General features: G+C 40.4%; 1 protein-coding gene across 14 annotated transcripts in view; it reads right to left on the bottom strand.

The window, feature by feature from the left end:
- The window catches only part of PFKFB1 (6-phosphofructo-2-kinase/fructose-2,6-biphosphatase 1), a 182598-nt gene extending 165149 nt beyond the window's left edge, over positions 1-17449 (bottom strand). For 9 of the 14 annotated variants that reach the window (XR_014298459.1, XR_014298460.1, XM_082680687.1 and 6 more), the window contains exons 1-2: positions 17295-17433; positions 12861-13436 (exon numbers count right to left, since the gene is read on the bottom strand). Coding sequence is in view for 12 of the 14 variants with exons in the window: in XM_082680687.1 (XP_082536813.1) it covers positions 12861-12957 (97 nt within the window). In the remaining 2 variants the exon portion in view is untranslated. Of the gene's footprint in view, positions 1-12860; positions 13437-17294 lie in introns of those variants that run through there. The other 5 variants (XM_082680688.1, XM_082680680.1, XM_082680681.1 and 2 more) reach the window with 2 other exon arrangements.
- Between the last annotated feature and the right edge of the window lie 2917 nt (positions 17450-20366).

Here is a 20366-nt window from a genome sequence, read left to right as displayed (position 1 = left end):
CCCACGGCTAAAAGCGCAGACCCCAGAGACAGGCGGGAGACGCTAAGGCTGATGCTGCCGCCACCAAGGGGCCTGTGTGCGAGCACAGGTCACTATCCACACCCCTCTTCCGGGGAGCCTGTGCAGCCTGCCACTGCCAGGTTCCTGGGATCCAGGGACAACTTCCCCGGGAGAACGCACAGCGGGCCTCAGGCTGGTGCAACGTCATGCCCGCCTCTGCCGCCGCAGGCTTGCCCTGCACACCGCGCCCCTCCTTCCCCCTAGCCTGAGTGAGCCAGAGCCCCCGAATCAGCAGCTCCTTTAACCCCGTCCTGTCTGAGCAAAAAACAGACGCCCTCCAGCGACCTAAACGCAGAGGCAGGGCCAAATCCAAAGCTGAGCCCCTGGGAGCTGTGAGAACAAAGAAGAGAAAGGGAAATCTCTCCCAGCAGCCTCAGAAGCAGCGGATTAAAGCTCCACAATCAACTTGATGTACCCTGCAACTGTGGAATACCTGAATAGACAACGAATCATCCCAAATTGAGGAGGTGGACTTTGAGAGCAAGATCTATGATTTTTTCCCCTTTTACTCTTTTTGTGAGTGTGTGTGCTTCTGTGTGAGATTTTGTCTGTATAGCTTTGCTTCCACCATTTGCCCTAGGGTTCTATCTGTCCGTTTTTTTAAAAATGTTTTTTCTTAATAATTAATTTTAATAACTTTATTTTACTTTCTTTCTTTCTTTCTTTCTTTCTTTCTTTCTTTCTTTCTTTCTTCCTTTCCTTCCTTCCTTCCTTCCTTCCTTCCTTCCTTCCTTTCCTCCTGTAGACAACGAAACATCCCAAACTGAGGTGGTGGACTTTGAGAGCAAGATTTATGATTTTTTCCCCTTTTCCTCTTTTTGTGAGTCTGTATGTGTATACTTCTGTGTGAGATTTTGTCTGTATAGCTTTGCTTCCACCATTTGTCCTAAGGTTCTATCCGTCCGTTTTTTTTTAATTTTTTTCTTAATAATTATTTTTAAATTTAATAACTTTATTATAATTAACTTTATTTTATTTTACTTTATCTTCTTTCTTTCTTTCTTTTTTCCTTCCTTTCCTACTTCCTTCCCTCCTTCCTTCCTCCCACTGTCCCTCCCTCCCTCCCTCCCTCCTTTCTTTCTTTCTTTCCTTCTTTTCTTCTTTCTTTCTTTCTTTCTTCTTTCCTTCCTTCCTACCTTCCTTCCTTTCTTTCTTTCTTTCTTTCTTTCTTTCTTTCTTTCTTCCTACTTCTACTAATTCTTTCTCTCTACTTTTTCTCCCTTTTATTCTGAGCCTTGTGGATGAAAGGCTCTTGGTACTGCAGCCAGGGGTCAGTGCTGTGCCTCTGAGGTGGGAGAGCCAACTTCAGAACACTGGTCCACAAAACACATCCCAGCTCCACATAATATCAAACGGCAAAAATCTCCCAGAGATCTCCATCTCAACGCCAGCACCCAACTTCACTCAACGACCAGCAAGCTACAGTGCTGGACAGTCTATGACAAACAACTAGAAAGACAGGAACACACCCCACCCAGTACCAGAGAGGTTGCCTAAAATCATAATAAGTCCACAGACACCCCAAAACATACCACCAGACGTGGACCTGCCCACCAGAGAGACAAGAAACAGCCTCATCCACCAGAACACAGGCACTAGTCTCCTCCACCAGGAAGCCTACACAAAACACTGAACCAACCTTAGCCACTGGGGACAGACATCAAAAACAACGGAAACTACGAACCTGCAGCCTGCAAAAAGGAGACCCCAAACACAGTAAGAAAAGCAAAATGAGAAGACAAAAAACACACAGCAGATGAAGGAGCAATATAAAAAAGCACCAGACCTAACAAATGAAGAGGAAATAGGCAGTTTACCTGAAAAGGAATTCAGAATAATGATAGTAAAGATGATCCAAAATCTTGGAAATAGAATAGACAAAATGCAAGAAACATTTAACAAGTAACTAGAAGAACTAAAGATGAAACAAACAATGATGAACAACACAATAAATGAAATGAAAAATACTCTAGATGGGATCAACAGCAGAATAACTGAGGCAGAAGAATGGATAAGTGACCTGGAAGATAAAATAGTGGAAATAGCTACTGCAGAGCAGAATAAAGAAAAAAGAATGAAAAGAACTGAGGACAGTCTCAGAGACCTCTGGGACAACACTAAACGCACCAACATTCAAATTATAGGGGTTCCAGAAGAAGAAGAGAAAAAGAAAGGGACTGAGGAAATATTTGGAGAGATTATAGTTGAAAACTTCCCTAATATGGGAAAGGAAATAGTTAACCAAGTCCAGGAAGCACAGAGAGTCCCATACAGGATATATCCAAGGAGAAATATGCCAAGACACGTATTAATCAAACTGTCAAAAATTAAATACAAAGAAAGCATATTAAAAGCAGCAAGGGAAAAACAACAAATAACACACAAGGGAATCCCCATAAGGTTAACAGCTGATCGCTCAGCAGAAACTCTGCAAGACAGAAGGGAGTGGCAAGACATACTGAAAGTGATGAAGGAGAAAAACCTGCAACCAAGATTACTCTACCCAGCAAGGATCTCATTCAGATTTGGTGGAGAAATTAAAATGTTTATAGACAAGCAAAACATGAGAGAGTTCAGCACCACTAAACCAGCTTTACAACAAATGCTAAAGGAACTTCTCCAGGCAAGAAACACAAGAGACGGAAAAGACCTACAATAATGAACCGAAAACAATTTAGGAAATGGGAATAGGAACATACATATCGATAATTACCTTAAATGTAAATGCACTAAATGCTCCCACCAAAAGACATAGATTGGCTGAATGGATACAAAAACAAGACCCATATATATGCTGTCTACAAGAGACCCACTGCAGACCTAGAGACACATACAGACTGAAAGTAAGGGGATGGAAAAAGATATTCCATGCAAATGGAAACCAAAAGAAAGCTGGAGAAGCAATTCTCATATCAGACACAATACTTTAAAATAAAGACTATTAGAAGAGACAAAGAAGGACACTACATAATGATCAAGGGATCGATCCAAGAACAAGATATAACAACTGTAAATATGTATGCACCCAACATAGGAGCACCTCAATACATAAGGCAAATACTAACAGCCATAAAAGGGGCAATTGACAGTAACACATTCATAGTAGGGAACTTTAACACCCCACTTTCACCCATGGACAGATCATCCAAAATGAAAATAAATAAGGAAACACAAGCTTTAAATGATACCTAAAACAAGATGGACTTAATTGATATTTATAGGACATTCCATCCAAAAACAACAGAATACACATTTTTCTCAAATGCTCATGGAACATTCTCCAGGATAGATCATATCTTGGGTCACAAATCAAGCCTTGGTAAATTTAAGAAAATTGAAATTGTATCAAGTATCTTTTCCGACCACAACGCTATGAGACTAGATATCAATTACAGGAAAAGATCTGTAAAAAATACAAACACATGGAAGCTAAACAATACACCACTTAATAACGAAGTGATCACTGAAGAAATCAAAGAGGAAATCAAAAAATACCTAGAAACAAAGGACAATGGAGACACGATGACCCAAAACCTATGGGATTCATCAAAAGCAGTTCTAGGGGGCTTCCCTGGTGGCGCAGTGGTTGAGAGTCCGCCTGCCGATGCAGGGGAATACGGGTTCGTGCCCTGGTCTGGGAAGATCTCACATGCCGCGGAGCGGCTAGACCCGCGAGCCATGGCCACTGAGCTTGCGTGTCCAGAGCCTGTGTTGTGCAACAGGAGAGGCCACAGCAGTGAGAGGCCTGCATACTGCAAAAAAAAAAAAAAAAAAAAAAAAAGCAGTTCTAGGAGGGAAGTTTATAGCAATACAAGCCTACCTTAAGAAATAGGAAACATCTCGAATAAACAACCTAACCTTGCACCTCAAGCAATTAGAGAAAGAAGAACAAAAAACCCCCAAAGTCAGCAGAAGGAAAGAATTCATAAAAATCATATCAGAAATAAATGAAAAAGAAATGAAGGAAACAATAGCAAAGATCAATAAAACTAAAAGCTGGTTCTTTGAGAAGATAAACAAAAGAGATAAACCATTAGCCAGACTCATCAAGAAAAAAAGGAAGAAGACTCAAATCAATAGAATTATAAATTAAAAAGGAGAAGTAACAACTGACACTGCAGAAATACAAAAGATCATGAGAGATTACTACAAGCAACTATATGCCAATAAAATGGACAACCTGGAAGAAATGGACAAATTCTTAGAAATGCACAACCTGCCAATACTGAATCAGGAAGAAATAGAAAATATGAACAGACCAATCACAAGCACTGAAATTGAAACTGTGATTAAAAATCTTCCAACCAACAAATGCCCAGGACCAGATGGCTTCACAGGTGAATTCTATCAAACATTTAGAGAAGAGCTAACACCTATCCTTCTCAAACTATTCCAAAATATAGCAGAGGGAGGAACACTCCCAAATTCCTTCTGCAAGGCCACCATCACCTTGATACCAAAACCAGACAAAGACGTCACAAAGAAAGAAAACTACAGGCCAATATCACTGATGAACATAGATGCAAAAATCCTCAACAAAATACTAGCAAACAGAATCCAACAGCACATTAAAAGGATCATACACCATGATCAAGTGGGGTTTATTCCAGGAATGCAAGGATTCTTCAATATACGCAAATCAATCAATGTGATAAACCATATTAACAAATTGAAGGAGAAAAACCATATGATCATCTCAATAGATACAGGAAAAGCTTTTGACAAAATTCAACACCCATTTATGATAAAAACCCTTCAGAAAGTAGGCCTAGAGGGAACTTTCCTCAACATAATAAAGGCCATATATGACAAACCCACAGCCAACATCATCCTCAAAGGTGAAAAACTGAAAGCATTTCCACTAAGATCAGGAACAAGACAAGGTTGCCCACTCTCACCACTCTTATTCAATATAGTTTTGGAAGTTTTATCTGCAGCAATCAGAGAAGAAAAGGAAATAAAAGGAATCCAAATTGGAAAAGAAGAAGTAAAGCTGTCACTGTTTGCAGATGACATGATACTATATATAGAGAATCCTAAAGATGCTACCAGAAAACTATTAGAGTTAATCAATGAATTTGGTAAAATAGCAGGATACAAAATGAATGCACAGAAATCTCTGGCATTCCTATACACTAAGGATGAAAAATCTGAAAAGGAAATCAAGAAAACACTCCCATTTACCATTGCAACAAAACGAATAAAATATCTAGGAATAAACCTACCTAAGGAGACAAAAGACCTGTATGCAGAAAATTATAAGACACTGATGAAAAAATTAAAGATGATACAAATAGATGGAGAGATATACCATGTTCTTGGATTGGAAGAATCAACCTTCTGAAAATGACTCTACTACCCAAAGCAATCTATAGATTCAATGCAATCCCTATCAAACTACCACTGGCATTTTTCACAGAACAAGAACAAAAAATTTCACAATTTGTATGGAAACACAAAAGACCCCGAATAGCCAAAGCAATCTTGAGAACGAAAAACAGAGCTGGAGGAATCAGGCTCCCTGACTTCAGACTATACTACAAAGCTACAGTAATCAAGACAGTATGGTACTGGCACAAAAACAGAAAGATAGATCAGTGGAACAGGATAGAAAGCCCAGAGATAAACCCACGCACATATGATCACCTTTTCTTTGATAAAGGAGGAAGGAATGTACAGTGGAGAAAGGACAGCCTCTTCAATAAGTGGTGCTGGGAAAACTGGACAGGTACATGTAAAAGTATGAGATTAGATCAGTCCCTAACACCATACACAAAAATAAGTTCAAAATGGATTAAAGATCTAAATGTAAGGCCAGAAACTATCAAACTCTTAGAGGAAAACATAGGCAGAACACTCTATGACATAAATCACAGCAAGATCCTTTTTGACCCACCTCCTAGAGAAATGGAAATTAAAACAAAAATAAACAAATGGGACCTAATGAAACTTCAAAGCTTTTGCACAGCAAAGGAAACCATAAACAATATCAAAAGACAACTCTCAGAATGGGAGAAAATATTTGCAAATGAAGCAACTGACAAAGGATTAATTTCCAAAATTTACAAGCAGTTCATGCAGCTCAATAACAAAAAAAATACAACCCAGTCCAAAAATGGGCAGAAGACCTAAATAGACATTTCTCCAAAGAAGATATACAGACTGCCAACAAACACATGAAAGAATGGTCAACATCATTAATCATTAGAGAAATGCAAATCAAAACTACAATGAGATATCATCTCACACCGGTCAGAATGGCCATCATCAAAAAATCTAGAAACCATAAATGCTGGAGAGGGTGTGGAGAAAAGGGAACACTCTAGCACTGCTGGTGGGAATGTGAATTGGTACAGCCACTATGGAGAACAGTATGGAGGTTCCTTAAAAAACTACACATAGAACTACCATATGACCCAGCAATCCCACTATTGGACATATACCCTGAGAAAACCATAATTCAAAAAGAGTCATGTACCAAAATGTTCATTTCAGCTCTATTTATAATAGCTTGGAGATGGAAACAACCTAAGTGCCCATCATCGGATGAATGGATAAAGAAGATGTGACACATATATACAATGGAATATTACTCAGCCATAAAAGGAAACAAAATTGAGCTATTTGTAATGAGGTGGATAGACCTAGAGTCTGTCATACAGAGTGAAGTAAGTCAGAAAGAAAAAGACAAATACCGTATGCTAACACATATATATGGAATTTAAGAAAAAAAAATGTCATGAAGAACCTAGGGGTAAGACAGGGATAAAGACACAGACCTACTGGAGAACGGATTTGAGGATATGGGGAGGGGGAAGGGTGAGCTGTGACAGGGCGAGAGAGAGGCATGGACATTTATACACTAACAAACTTAAGGTAGATAGCTAGTGGGAAGCATGGTGCTTTGTGACCGCCTGGAGGGGTGGGATAGGGAGGGTGGGAGGGAGGGAGATGCAAGAGTGAAGAGATATGGGAACATATTTATATGTGTAACTGATTCACTTGTTATAAAGCAGAAACTAACACACCATTGTAAAGCAATTATACCCCAATAAAGATTTTTTTAAAAATTGACATAGTTACAAGGAGACATTAACAAATTTTCCATATCAACAAGCAGACAACATTCTGGAAGAATATAGAGCATTTGAGCCAGATTAACAAAGATGACTTAATTGAAGTATATAGTACTCTGAACCCAGTTGTAAAATGTGCATTTTTTTCAAGTTCTCATGGAATTTTTACCAAAAATTATCACACGTTTGTCCATAAAGCAAATCTCGATAGATTTCAAACAATTGAAATCTTACAAAGTTTGTTCTCTAAGGAGAATGGAATTAAATTGGAAATGGCAAGGGCACTGATCTGTCAAAACAGAAGCTGGCCCAAGGGCTTGGCACCAATTGGTAGAGGCCTCCTTCTGTGTTAGGCATTAACCCTTTAGTTGCTGGATGATAATCTGTAGGTCTTAGCAGTCCTGGGAAAGGGACTGAGGTGGCCAGGGCTACTGGGTAAGTGATGGAGAAACTAAGAAAGCCTGGAGCAGTGTGTATTTACCAAATGGTCTGGAAATAGTTTTAAAATTCATATGTCCATACAATTGTGCATCTGTGGAATATCAGCCCTGTTTAGTAGGCCAATTATACAATCAGATGCTTATATTCAAAAGGAAGAAAGTCTGAAAATTAATAAGCTGTGCATCCAACTCGAGAAATTAAAAAAAGAACAACACTAGCTAACTGCCTTACGTTTGGTAGTGTATATATGTCCATGCCTCTTTATCGCTTTGTCACAGTTTACCCTTCCCCCTCCCCATAGCCTCAAGCTAGTGGGAAGCAGCCGCATAGCACAGGGAGATCAGCTCGGTGCTTTGTGACCGCCTGGAGGGGTGGGATAGGGAGGGTGGGAGGGAGGGAGACGCAAGCGGGAAGAGATATGGGAATATATGTGTATATATAACTGATTCATTTTGTTGTGAAGCTGAAACTAACATACCATTGTAAAGCAATTATACTCCAATAAAGATGTTAAAAAAAAAAAAGAACAACAGAATAAATCCAAGTAAAGTGAAAAGAAAAGAATAATGATAAGGAAAATAGCTAAATAAAAAGTAAAGAACATCACAGAAAGAATCAGAAAGCCAAAAGTTGACTATTTTAAAAAACTTATAAAAGTGACAAACTTTTGGCAAGATTGATCAAGAGGAAGAAAGAGAAGGTACAAATAAACAAGGTTAAGAGGATATAAATGCAACAGAGATTTTTAAAAATATGGAGATAAGAAGTTTATGCAAATAAATTTGAAAAATGACATGAAATAGAAAAATTCCTAGAAAACCGTAATTTAACAACACTGACAAGAAGAAATAGCAAACTGGAATGATTCTATAGCTATTTAAAAGGCTGTATCCATTAAAATTTTTCTTACAAAGAAGACACCAAGCCCGGATATTTTTACCTGGAAGTTGTGCTAAATATTTAAAGAACGAATAGTTCCTTGGACAAACTCTGTGAGAAAATAGAATGAAAGGAAATAGTTCCCACTTCATTTTATGACACAAAAGTCAAACAGGGACCTGGAACTATGAGAATGGAAAATGTACAGGTCACTCTCATTCATAAACAAAATGCCAAATTCCTGAACAAAATATTAATGAACTAAATCCAGCAGTTTTTATTTATCCTAGGATTGCAAGATAAGTTCCAAACAAGAAAAACCTCTAATGTAATTCACATTAACAGATTAAAATAGAAAATCAACCTGTCATCTCAGTGGATACAGAAGGCATGTTTATAAAATTCAACATTTACTCATCTTTAAAATATCCTAATATATAAGTAGGACTACATAAAATTAAAAACTTCTGTATAGCAGAGGAAACAACAAAATGAAAGCCAACCTGTGGAATGGTAGAAAATGTTTGCAAACCTTATATCTGATAAAGAGTTAATATCCAAAATATATAGGGAAATACTACAACCCAACAGCCAAAAAACCAAATACCTACTTTAAAAATGGGCAAGAGCCTGAATAGATATTTCTATAAGGAAGACATACAGATGGACAACAGGTATATGAAAAGATGTTCAACATCATCAATTATCAAGGAAATGCAAATCAAAACCACAGTGAGATATCATCTTACACTAGTTAGGATGGCTATCCTAAAAAAATGAAATACAACTGTTGACAAGGATGTGGAAATAAAGGGAAACCTCATACATTGTTGGTGGGAATGTTAATCGGTGTTGCTATGGAAAGCAGTATGGTGAATCCTCCAAATGTTAAAAAGAGAACTACTATGTGATCCAGCAATCTCCTTTCTGGGTATATATCCAAAGAAATTGAAATCAGTATCTCAGAGAGATACCTACACTCTCATATTCACAGCAGCATTATTCACAATGGTCAAGATATGGAAGTAACCTAAGTGCCCACTGGTGAATGAATGGATAAAGGAAATGTACATATATATGCATATATGTAATGGAATATTATTCAGGCTTTAAAAAGAAAGAAATCCTGCCATTTGCAACACCATGGATGAAACTGGAGAATATTATACTAAGTGATGTAAACCAAGAACAGAATGAAAAATACTGCTTGATACCACATATGTTTAGGATCTAAAAATGTCAAACTCATAAAAGCAAAAAATAGAATGGTGGTTGCTAAGGGCTAGGATGGGGCAGGGGAAATGAGAAGGTATTAGTCAAATGGTACAAAGTTTTGTTTTTGCAAGAAAAATACATCTTAGAAATCTACTGTACAGCATAGTGCCTACAGTTAATAATATTGTACACATTAAAAATTGCTAAGAAGGTAAATCTTTTGTTAAATAATTATTATTGGCTAATAATAATAGTAAATAAAGTAGATAGGAGTAAAAAAAAGTCCTATTGGCAAACTAAGAACAAACTGGAACTTTCTTAACCTGTTAATGGTATCTACAAAAAAAATTATAGCAAACTTACTCAATGGTGAAACTTTAAAAGCATTACCTTTAAAATTAGGTTCAACATAAACATGCACAATACTAACATTTCTATTCGACGTTGGTGCGCATGTATCAAAGGTAGGAGGTCCTAGCAGTGCAGTAATATAAGAAAAGAGATTTTAAAAAATAAGGATTGGAAGGGAAAAAAGAAAACTGTCATTTACATATAAATTATCAAAATTAATAAGAAAGTTTATCAGGTTTGCTAGTTGCAAATGCAATATACGAAAAAACCACAATTATGTTTGTACTCATTAGCAATAAATTGGTATAAAATGTAATTTTCTAAAAAGGTATACAATAGCAACAAAAATAAGCAAAAAAAGTCTTATACTGATGTATAAGCCCTTTTAACTTATAAAACTTCACTCAAATAACATCGAAAAAGTCTAAATAGAGAGGCACACCATGTTTACAGAAGACTCGATATCACAAAATGTTAATTCTCCTTAAATTGATATACAGATTGACTGTAATTCCAATCAAAATCCCAAAAGGTGTGTGTGTGTGTGTGTGTGTGTGTGTGTGTGTAACTTGAAAAAGTGATTCCAAAATTTATGGGGACAAAAATCCTCATTGCATAATTGTTCATAACCCAAAACGAAACTACCTAAAGGTACATCAATAGTAAGATGGATAAGTAAATCATGGGATATTCACAAAATGTAATATTACACAGCAAGGAGAATAAACCAACTGCATGCAACAATATTATACATGGCACAAAAAAACATAACACTGAATGCGAAAAACCAAGTCACAGATGAATATACACAGCTGTTCAAGCACTTTACACACGTTAATGCATTTAATCCTCAAAACCGTCATTAAGTGATTGTGTGCATCCCCTCCCCCACTGCCCACTGTGGGGGTGGGCAGGTCTTCTAGAGAGAATGCTCCGAGCAGGAGGTAATTCAGATCTTTCTGGGGTAAATAACCTGGCCTCCTCAGCAAGGGAGGTGAGGCAGACATTGCCCAGGGCACTAGCTAAGTTTATTATATCTGCGGTCTGACATAATTCAGTCAATCACTAATGAGTTACTGTCTTGTATACACAGAGCCCCATGCTTGGCTATGGTGAGTGGTAGAGTGGAAGTAGCACAGAGCGACCATTTACTGAGTATCTGCTATGTGCCAGGCTTCGGGCTTGATGCTGGGGATATGATGGGCAAAAAGACCACACACCCACCTTCTTGTTTAAATAATCATAATAATAATAATAAGATTTATTGAGTATTTACTATGCACCGGACATTCTTCTAAGCATTTTATATGCTTTAGTTCTCTAATCTTCACAACACTATTACTAACTTCTTTTGACAGGTGAGGAAATGGAAGGACAGGTAAGTTAAGAGAATTGTCCAAGGTCACAGAGGCAGGAGGTGGCAGAGCTGGGACTCAAAGCTAGGCAGTCTGAATCACTGAATCACCTCAACAACATGGGGAAGTAGGTATTAATTCTGTCTTCCAGCTGAGGAAAGACGGGCTCAGAAATAAAGTGAGCACATATTTATTTTGCACCCTCTATATGACAAACACTATAATAGGTGATTTATATCTATTATTTCTCCAATCTGAAAGACAGAGTTCCCAGGAATATAAGGGTCCTAACAATGGAGGACCCAGGTATGCAGAGAGTGGCTTGCCTGCTTGCCAGCTAAACCCAACAGCCCCTTAGAAAGGACAGAGTGGCTTGGTGAGTGAGGGTGGGGTGTAATTCTCAGTCTCATCCAGGCTCCTAGATCACCAGATGAGAGATTGAAACTGCTGGTGGAGAGGAGGAGGAAGAAGAACAGGAGGTTGGTTTTTACCCCTCTCCCTCTATCCACAGCCTCCATTCTACATAGTATATTTAACATCCTACATCTTCCTGGATCCTCCCCTCACTAGCCCTGAGCCTGGACCTCCTCTAGAATTAGCATAGTGGAAGCTTGGTCAGTTGGTCCTTGAGATGTCTGGGTCCCACACTCCACAGCTGTCTTATCTCTGCACACCTTATGGCTCCTCAGGCCAACATTCTTGGGCTGGCAGCACCTTGATCCACAACTGTACACTGTTATCTATTGGAAATGGTATAGTCTACTTAAAAAATATATTTTACAGGTTTTGTTTGCTTCCCCTTTGAACCTGCTCTTTCTTAAATTTTCAAAGTGAACATTACACCAGCAGGCTTTCCCTGAATGTCTTCTCCCTCAACTCCCCAGAGCAGCAAAAGTGTCCATATGTGCCAAGAAGGCAATGCAGGACACAGGACACCCAGCCTTTCCCAACCCAGTCAGAGGCTTATTAGAAGAGGCCTGAGAAAGGGGAGGAGCAAAACCGACCAATGATACGGTACTGTTGTGTACCCATCACCTGTCCTCTGAGAAACAATGCCAGGAACCATCACCTTATTTCACCCAAGCACTATCAGACAGTACTAATTTCCAGACACTTCACTGATGTCACCAAAATAAAACATTTAGGCTAACATTGAACTAGAAACATCAAATTTCCAATAAGAAGTATTCCAAACAAGCTCTGGTGAAGAAAGAAAAAAATTCCTAGTCAAAAATCCCTCTGATTATGATGGTCTTTATATAATCCTCATTCTTTCTCTGTCTTCATCTCTCTCTTTCTATCTTTCTTTCTCTACCTTTTTGACATTAGCCTCTTGTTATCTATCCTACAGCTATTTCATCCAGCTGTTCATCTATTCCAACTTTCAGGTTGGGGTGGGCGTGGTTGGGGGGAATATCCTTTGCTCTTCTACATCCACTCTACCACCACCACCTTGAAGCCCACGGAAGCAAACCCCACTTACAGCCCCTCCTGCGTTGCAGCCTGCTGTTGCCACCGTTGTGTGGAATCCAGATCTTCTGCAATCTGGTTTGGGTGAGTTCTCCCATCTCTCGAGACATCCTAGGCGTCGCAGCTAATGACACCACTGTCCTCAAGGTACCGGGCCTCACTTTGTCTTATTAGCTGTCTCTTCTGTTGCTGTGGTCACAGCAGGTGGTGGACAGAGTTGGGACAAGGAGGTGTGCTGGGGTTCTGAGCTCTCTAGCAGCCTGTCTCCAGCCCCTCTCCTGTCTCCTAGTCATTGCCTGACTTGTCTGCCTCTGCTCCTGTATGTACCAGTGGGGGCCTGGGTGCAGAGGAGAGGTTGGACAGAGGTCAGCAGAGGCCTCTGAACTCCAAGGGCTGTGTACATAAGAGATAAGTTGGAGCCCAGCAAGGAAGACAGCCAGCAAGACAGCCCATGTCTGGCCAGTCACTTCCCTCCAATGAAGACAGGACTAGTAGAGTATGCAAATAAAAGACCGAAGATCATGTGCTTATATCCTGTGTGAGGTGGGGAGGCAAAGGTGATGCAGGCAGATCTCAGCAGCTTTCATAGCTTCAAAATAAAAAAACAGGCCCAAGTAGAATGTCAAATTCCAACCCAGAAACAGAGATCCACATCAGAAATGCAAGATTCCCAAGTACAAATACACAAGCACAAAGTCCCTATTGAAAAACGCAATGTTTTGAGCTAGCAATCTTAGGTCTGAACTGGAAGTAGAAGGTTTACTGCCTCAATGCCCTCCCCCGCAAATGGCATTGCAACCTTTGTCTTCCCTGAATTCTGCTACCTTTCCTACTGAAGGGCCTCTCTCTCCTAAAATGTGCTACCCAGGACACTCTCGGAGAGATGGGCACTATCTGATCATCTTTATGCTCTCTCCAGCCAAAGCTAAATAAATCAGAGTAAATCGGACACCTTGGGAAGAGAAGTGAATGCAGCCATTGCTAGGGGGAGAGATGATAAGCACTGTTCACATGACTGCCAACTGCCATCAGGTCCCCTAGGGAGAAAGGCATTGTGATCTGACCCAGAACCATACTAAAGTTCTTCATGCCAAGTCATGGGGATGGAGGCTTAGCGGGGGAGGCTGCAGCAGGCAGAGTGTGGTGAGTTGGGAGCAATGGCCTCAAAGTAGGACAAGTCCATAGGCCAGAGCCATCCTACCCAGATGTCTCTGCTTTACCCTCCCCCATTCCCCTGGTTGTTTTGAAGCTTTTATGTGTAGTACTCATCTAACAGCATAGCTTACCTGGAAGACGTCCAAGTGTGCTCTTACTTCATTCTTTTGCAACCTTCCCACCCCTTGATGAACCTCCAGTGATTGGCTACAAGAAAGCTCAATTTCTTCCACTGAGCTGGGCAACACTGGGGCAATCTCATGGGGATAGCAATCTCCAATCCCTGACCTCCAATGCTCTCAGCTCCACTTTGCCTTTTAAGAAGTTCCCTAAAATATATTCTCAGAATCCTAGTCTACATAAGGGTTAGATTCCCTCCATTTGTTGTGTATAAATCATACCAAACTTTCAATACATTTCAAAGCCTGCCCTTCTAAATGAATCTACTGAGGCAGTGGATAACAGTGGTTAAAAGCAATGAGCTCTGGAGTCACACTACTGGAGTGGAATCCCACCTCTGCCCCTTGCTATGACACGCTGGGTAGAAGACTTAATTTTTCAGTGCCGTGGTGTTTTCATCTCATAAGAGTACCTACTCCCTTAGGGTTGTTGAAGATTCAATGTGTTAACACATATAAAGTAACCTGGAAAATGTTCATTATATATTACCTAACACTGATTCCCTTTGTGAAGTAAAAGGTCAGTTACCTCCTTGGCTAATATGCAACTTCTGGTGTAATGCTGAGCATTCAGGAAACACTCAGTAAAGGAAACTTACAAAATTATGACAAAGGGTTAACATTTATAATAAATAAAGAGCTCATGCCAATCAGTTAGAAAGATGAATTCACTTTTACTTTTTTGGTTTTGTGATACAGAAGTCCCCTAGAAATCATTGCATCCAACCCTCTCAGGTAAGAAGATGGAAGCCTAGAGAGGGAAGTATTTTCCTAAGATCCTATAGTAAATTAAGTCACCAAGTTAGAAATAGAACACTGGGGATCTGATTTCTCCAGTCCAGGGTTTTTCTTTGGTTAACTGATCAATCAAGCTTGATTTAAGAATGTGGTCTTCTAGATTAGCTCAGAACATTTAGAGTCTTAGAACTAGAGTTTGGAAGACATGCAACTCTCTTAATCGTAATAAGTCTCCTAACTGGTATCACTCTGCTAAGGCTAGTAATCTGAATAATAACCCTTTACATGTATGTTTTCCATGGCCCACAAAGAAACATATTCCTCATCATAGTTGCTCCTTCCAAACATTCTCACTAGCCTCACAGGGAAACTGAGGTCTAGGGAGGGGAAGTGGCTTGTCCGAGGTAATCAATCCAGTCACATGAACCCCTCTTCTATGTTTACAGTTTTGTCCTCATGACCCTGCCAAGAGGCAGAAAGATAAATTTAGCAGCAGGAAATCTGAGATAGGAGCTTAGTGGGCTTTTGACAAGGTCTGAAAGGGTAAACTTAGGATCCAGGCTTGAAAACCCAACTTAAAACTACCTGGAACTGAGTGTGTGTGTGTGTGTGTGTGTGTGTGTGCGTGTGTGTGTGTTTTAACCACTGTTATCAATTCTGATCCCCAGAAGTAGGAAAACTAAACAAGCTTTATGGGAAGGCCTCAGCCCTGGCTCTTCTCAATCAAACGTGTCTCTCCAGTCATGTCTCTCTTTAGACCCCTGTGGTTAAATTGTGCCAGCTGACTCACTAGGCCCCCAAACTTACTGTGTACTTTTTTGCCTCTGGGCCTTTGCTCAGCCTGGAATGCCTTCTCTTCCCTTCCCTTCTCAGTGAAATCTGACTCACTCTTCAAGGCCAGGCTCAATGCTCACCTCCTCTGAGAAGCCTTGTCTTTGGTTCCCACATTGCCTATATGCTTCTGTTTATCTGTGCAAGTATCCACCTTTTACCGGTCTACTTTCCTACTAGACTGTGAGCTCCTTAAGGATGGGACTGGATCTCAGTTATCTGTGATCTGTTTCCAGGTGTCCAGCTCAGGCCCTGGCACAGAGGAGACTTGCTCAATCTACATCTCTCTGCCCTAGATGAGATGAACATGTGTACAAATAATCCCCATTCAACAAAGGTAAATTTTATAAAAAGAGAGCTATCCAGGGAACTGGGTGGGGGAACTAACTTGGTCTGAAGGTAGAAGGTGGTAGTAGGATCTAGAAAGTTTCTCAACCCTGAATGGGGCAGAACAGAAAGAACAAAAGAATGAAGTCCCCCCCCCAGAAAAAAGTTCCAATTAATGGTTACAGAAAAAATTGTTCACTCAGTATCAGAGACTCACTCAAGACCAAGAGCTGAGTCACAAATTCTAATTTGGGGTTAACTCTATGGAGGAAAAGCATAAAGTATGACTACCTGAGGCCCACAGATCCTGACCATCCTCCCAAAGTATGGAGTGTATGGGAGAATCTCATTAAAAGCAGTATCAAGACAGTACTGATGGGTATCAAAATCACAAATGGGGTCTTCTTATTGGTAATTCTTCGAGTGTGTGGGTGTGAATGCATTTGTGTTAGGGTGAGGAGGGGAGATTGCATGCTTACAGGTCAGGTGCCTATATGTGAATATCAGGCCTTCTGTGGCAGCAGCCTAGGATCCACTTCCTCCTTGGCCACTGCCCTGGCCCACCATCCCCCTACTACTTTCAGCCCCATGCCTGGGGCCCAAAGTTTGCTCTATCCTAGTCCTAGGAGTAGCCCTCCACAGACCATAGTCACTCAGGGAGAAGAGCAGCTGGAGGGTTATGTGTGGTATTGCCTGTGGAGGCTACAGAAAAAGTAGGATCACTAAGACAGAGCACGGAAGTCCTGAAATATTTCAGAAGAGCTTTAGTTCCTGTCATCCCACTCCTCTTCACCTTGTGACAGTCCTCTGAGGGAAATAGGAGGGACTTCAATTTCCATTTTGGTGAGGAGGCTATTGAAGCCCAGAGAAGCTAAAAGACTTGTTCAAAGTGTCACAGCAAACCAGCCCTACTTTATACACCAGTTGGGAGGTAAGAGATACAATCTCTATCACCCAGTTCATTCAAAACTGGACTAGACCATGTTAAAGAGACTTCTAAAGTGCTAGGGAACTGCCCTTTGGGCCAGTGTTCCACAAAGACACGTCAGAATGGATGATAGATAATGAAATATAGAAATCATGTTATCCCCAACTTCCCATACACTTTAGTGAACAGTTTGAGTGTCCACCTATTCCAAGAAAACTTTCCAGAGAGCCTAAAGAATGGATTTGGGTTTGTGTTAACTCCTATCTATTTTTCCTTCTGTTTCACCTACCTGTTCTCCTAGAGGTTTTTTCTTCCATCGCTAGTTATCCAATACACGACACACGGCTCTCTTGCATTTAGACCCCCAAAGCAGGTACAGAGAGTGGCATCAAGCAGGGAGCCTGGAGGCACTCGTTGGCTCCCTGGGAAGGCTGGGGAAGTACCCTTGGTAAGAGGGGGTGTGTGCCCGCTGTTGAAATATCAGCTGCCAAAGAAGTTCCTGAGTCACCCAGAGCCTTTTCTCTTCAGGCCAACCATGTGTTCGCCTTGCCCCAAAGGTCAGAACTAATATTAACAAGCTACTGCAGAATGGGGAAATGAAAACCAGCAATGTAAACAGGCAAGATCTGGATTTCCTTGGGGCTGGTTCAGATTGGTCTTCAGTGTAAATCAGCACGATCCCCTACTGGAAAGTGATTTGGCAATATGAAGCAAGAGCAATAAAAATGTTCATTTCCTTTGTCCTAATTATTCCACTCTTGGGACTCAATCCTAAGCCAATAACCACCAAAACATGGAAAAGCTTAAAGCACCAACATCTTAATTTTAATTGCAGGGCTATTTTCTGATGGCAACAACTAGAATGTAACCTTTAAGTCCTCCAGGAGGAAAAGCAGCTCTTTGGGTCTTTTTTGCAGACACTGAGAATGATGGTTTTAAGGCTATGGAATTCTGGGGGAAAAGTAATTATGCCACAATTCTGGGTGAGGAACCTAAGGATGCGAAGTTATGCTTTTCCCTGGACATTGGGCATGTCTATTATTTCTATTTTTATGTTATCAAAAACAAGTCACTAACCTGTTGATGCTCTTGCTATTGCCCTTTATTTGTTCATTCATTCAACAAATATTTATTAACTCCTAATATGTGTTGTGCGCTATATTAGGGGATGGGGCTAACAAGATGAATCAGATATGGTCATTGCTCTCAAGCTCTTGGCAGTCTAGTGACAGAAATAGAAATCAGTGGTAGCTGTGCATTGTAAGCGCTGTGACAGAATGGACCATAGGGTGATGTGGGGGCCCAGAGGAAAAGATCTAACTGGGGAGGTTAGAAAAAACTTACTCAGGAAAATATTCCTTGAGCTGATTAAGACAGGGGTTGAATCCTGGCTCTACTGCTTCTGTGATACTGGGGTGAATTCACTGAACCTCTCTTAGCCTTAATGCCCCTTACAGTGTTGCCCTGATAATGAAATGAGATAATGCATATGGAAGAGCCATAGGTTATATTGGAAGACAGTGCTGCTCTGGAACTTGGGTAGCCCACTTAAACTCTCTTGGCCTTGATTTTAATAATCTGAGAAACAGAGCAAAGAGGAAGTACCTGTCAGGCCACATCCTAAGGGATGCTATAAGGCCCAAGACAAATAATGACTACAGGGTGAGCTTGATACAGCTTCCCCATCTCACTCCCCCAGCCCAATAAAGCCAGAGGCCCTCTTCTAAATCTTACTCCACTAGAGTGCTTCTTTTTTTCCCTCATTTTCCCCGTGGTTTATTGAAAAGGTTCAATACTCACTATTTTGCAGCCTGCCACCCCCCAATATGTTTTGGGATCTTTCCATATCACTACACATAGAACATTTCATTATTCCCCCCCTTTTAAAAAAAATATTTTATATTGGAGTATAGTTGATATACAATGTTGTGTTAGTTTCAGGTGTATAGCAAAATACATCATATACTGTTTATTCTTTTTCAGATTCTTTTCCCATACAGGTTACTACAGAGTATTGAGTAGAGTTCCCTGTGCTGTATAGTGGGTCCTTGTTTCTCTATTTTATATATTGTAGTGTGTATATATATTAAAAAAGCGAGGTAAATTTGAACACAAAATTAACAATTTTAAAGTCTATGATTAAGTGGTATTTAGTACATTTTGCAAAGATTTCATTTATATGAAATATCAAAAATAGGTAAACCCACAGGAACAGAAAGCAAATTGATGCCATAAAGGTGCTGGTGGTGGAGGGCATAGGGACTAACTGCTTAATGCGTAATGGGTATGTATTTCCCTTTGGGGTGATGTTTTGGAACTAGGTAGAGGTGATGGTTCCTCATTCCTTTTATTATTAGTTTTTTAAATATGGTAAAATATACATAACATAAAAATTAAACATTTTTAATTAAGATTCTTTTGGCACAAAAGCATATAGATCAATGGAACAGAATAGAAAGCCTGGATATAAACCCACACACCTACTTTCAATTAATCTTGGACAAAGGAGGCAAGAACATACAATGGAGAAAAGACAGTCTCTACAGCAAGTGGTGCTGGGAAAGTTGGACAGCCTTATGTAAATCAATGAAGTTAGAAGACTCACACCATACATGAAAATAAATTCAAAATGGTTTAAAGACTTAAATATAAGACGTGACACCATAAAAAAAAAAACTCTTAGAAAAAGAACATAGGCAAAAAATTCTCAGACATAACTCCTGGTAATATCGTCTTAGATCAGTCTCCCAAGGCAAAAGCAATAAAGCAAATAAGTGGGACCTAATCAAACTTAAAAGCTTTTGCACAACAAAGGAAACCATAAACAAAACGAAAAGATGACCTAAGGACTGGGAGAAAGTATTTGCAAACGATGACCGACGACCATCAAGATCTTAATTTCCAAAATGGAGTGCGTTTCTTATTGCTCCCTCCTCCGGCCGCAAAGTTCCCTTCGCGCATTCCCCCGCCCACATTTACATGCAGGGTTACGCCAGCCACTCCCTAGTCGCTGGGTGCCGCAGCCCTCTTCGTACTCAGGGGCGAAGTCTGAACACTGTGGGCGGGGCTTCGGTCGCTGCGCGGTTCCGCCACTTAAAAAGTGGTAAAATCTCGTTTGTAAGTAATCGAAATCACCAAGGGGACTTTTCACCAGAGCAGAAACGCAGTCAGACTCAGGCACGTAAGCCAGTGTCGGGTGGTAGGGGCAGGAGCCCAACCACTGGCCTTCCTCTCACTATTCATCGCCCCTAGGCTACCACACCGCCCCCTTCAGCTTCCGCTTCTCCAGCCAATGAAAACTGAAGGGCTTGAATCCCCGCCCCATGTGTGTCCGACCCTTTTGCGGCACGCACAAGAACGC

The sequence above is a fragment of the Grampus griseus genome (genome assembly GCF_964374135.1).
Source record: "Grampus griseus genome assembly, chromosome: X".
Lineage (NCBI taxonomy): Eukaryota > Metazoa > Chordata > Mammalia > Artiodactyla > Delphinidae > Grampus > Grampus griseus.
This window is presented reverse-complemented; position numbering and strand designations above follow the sequence as displayed.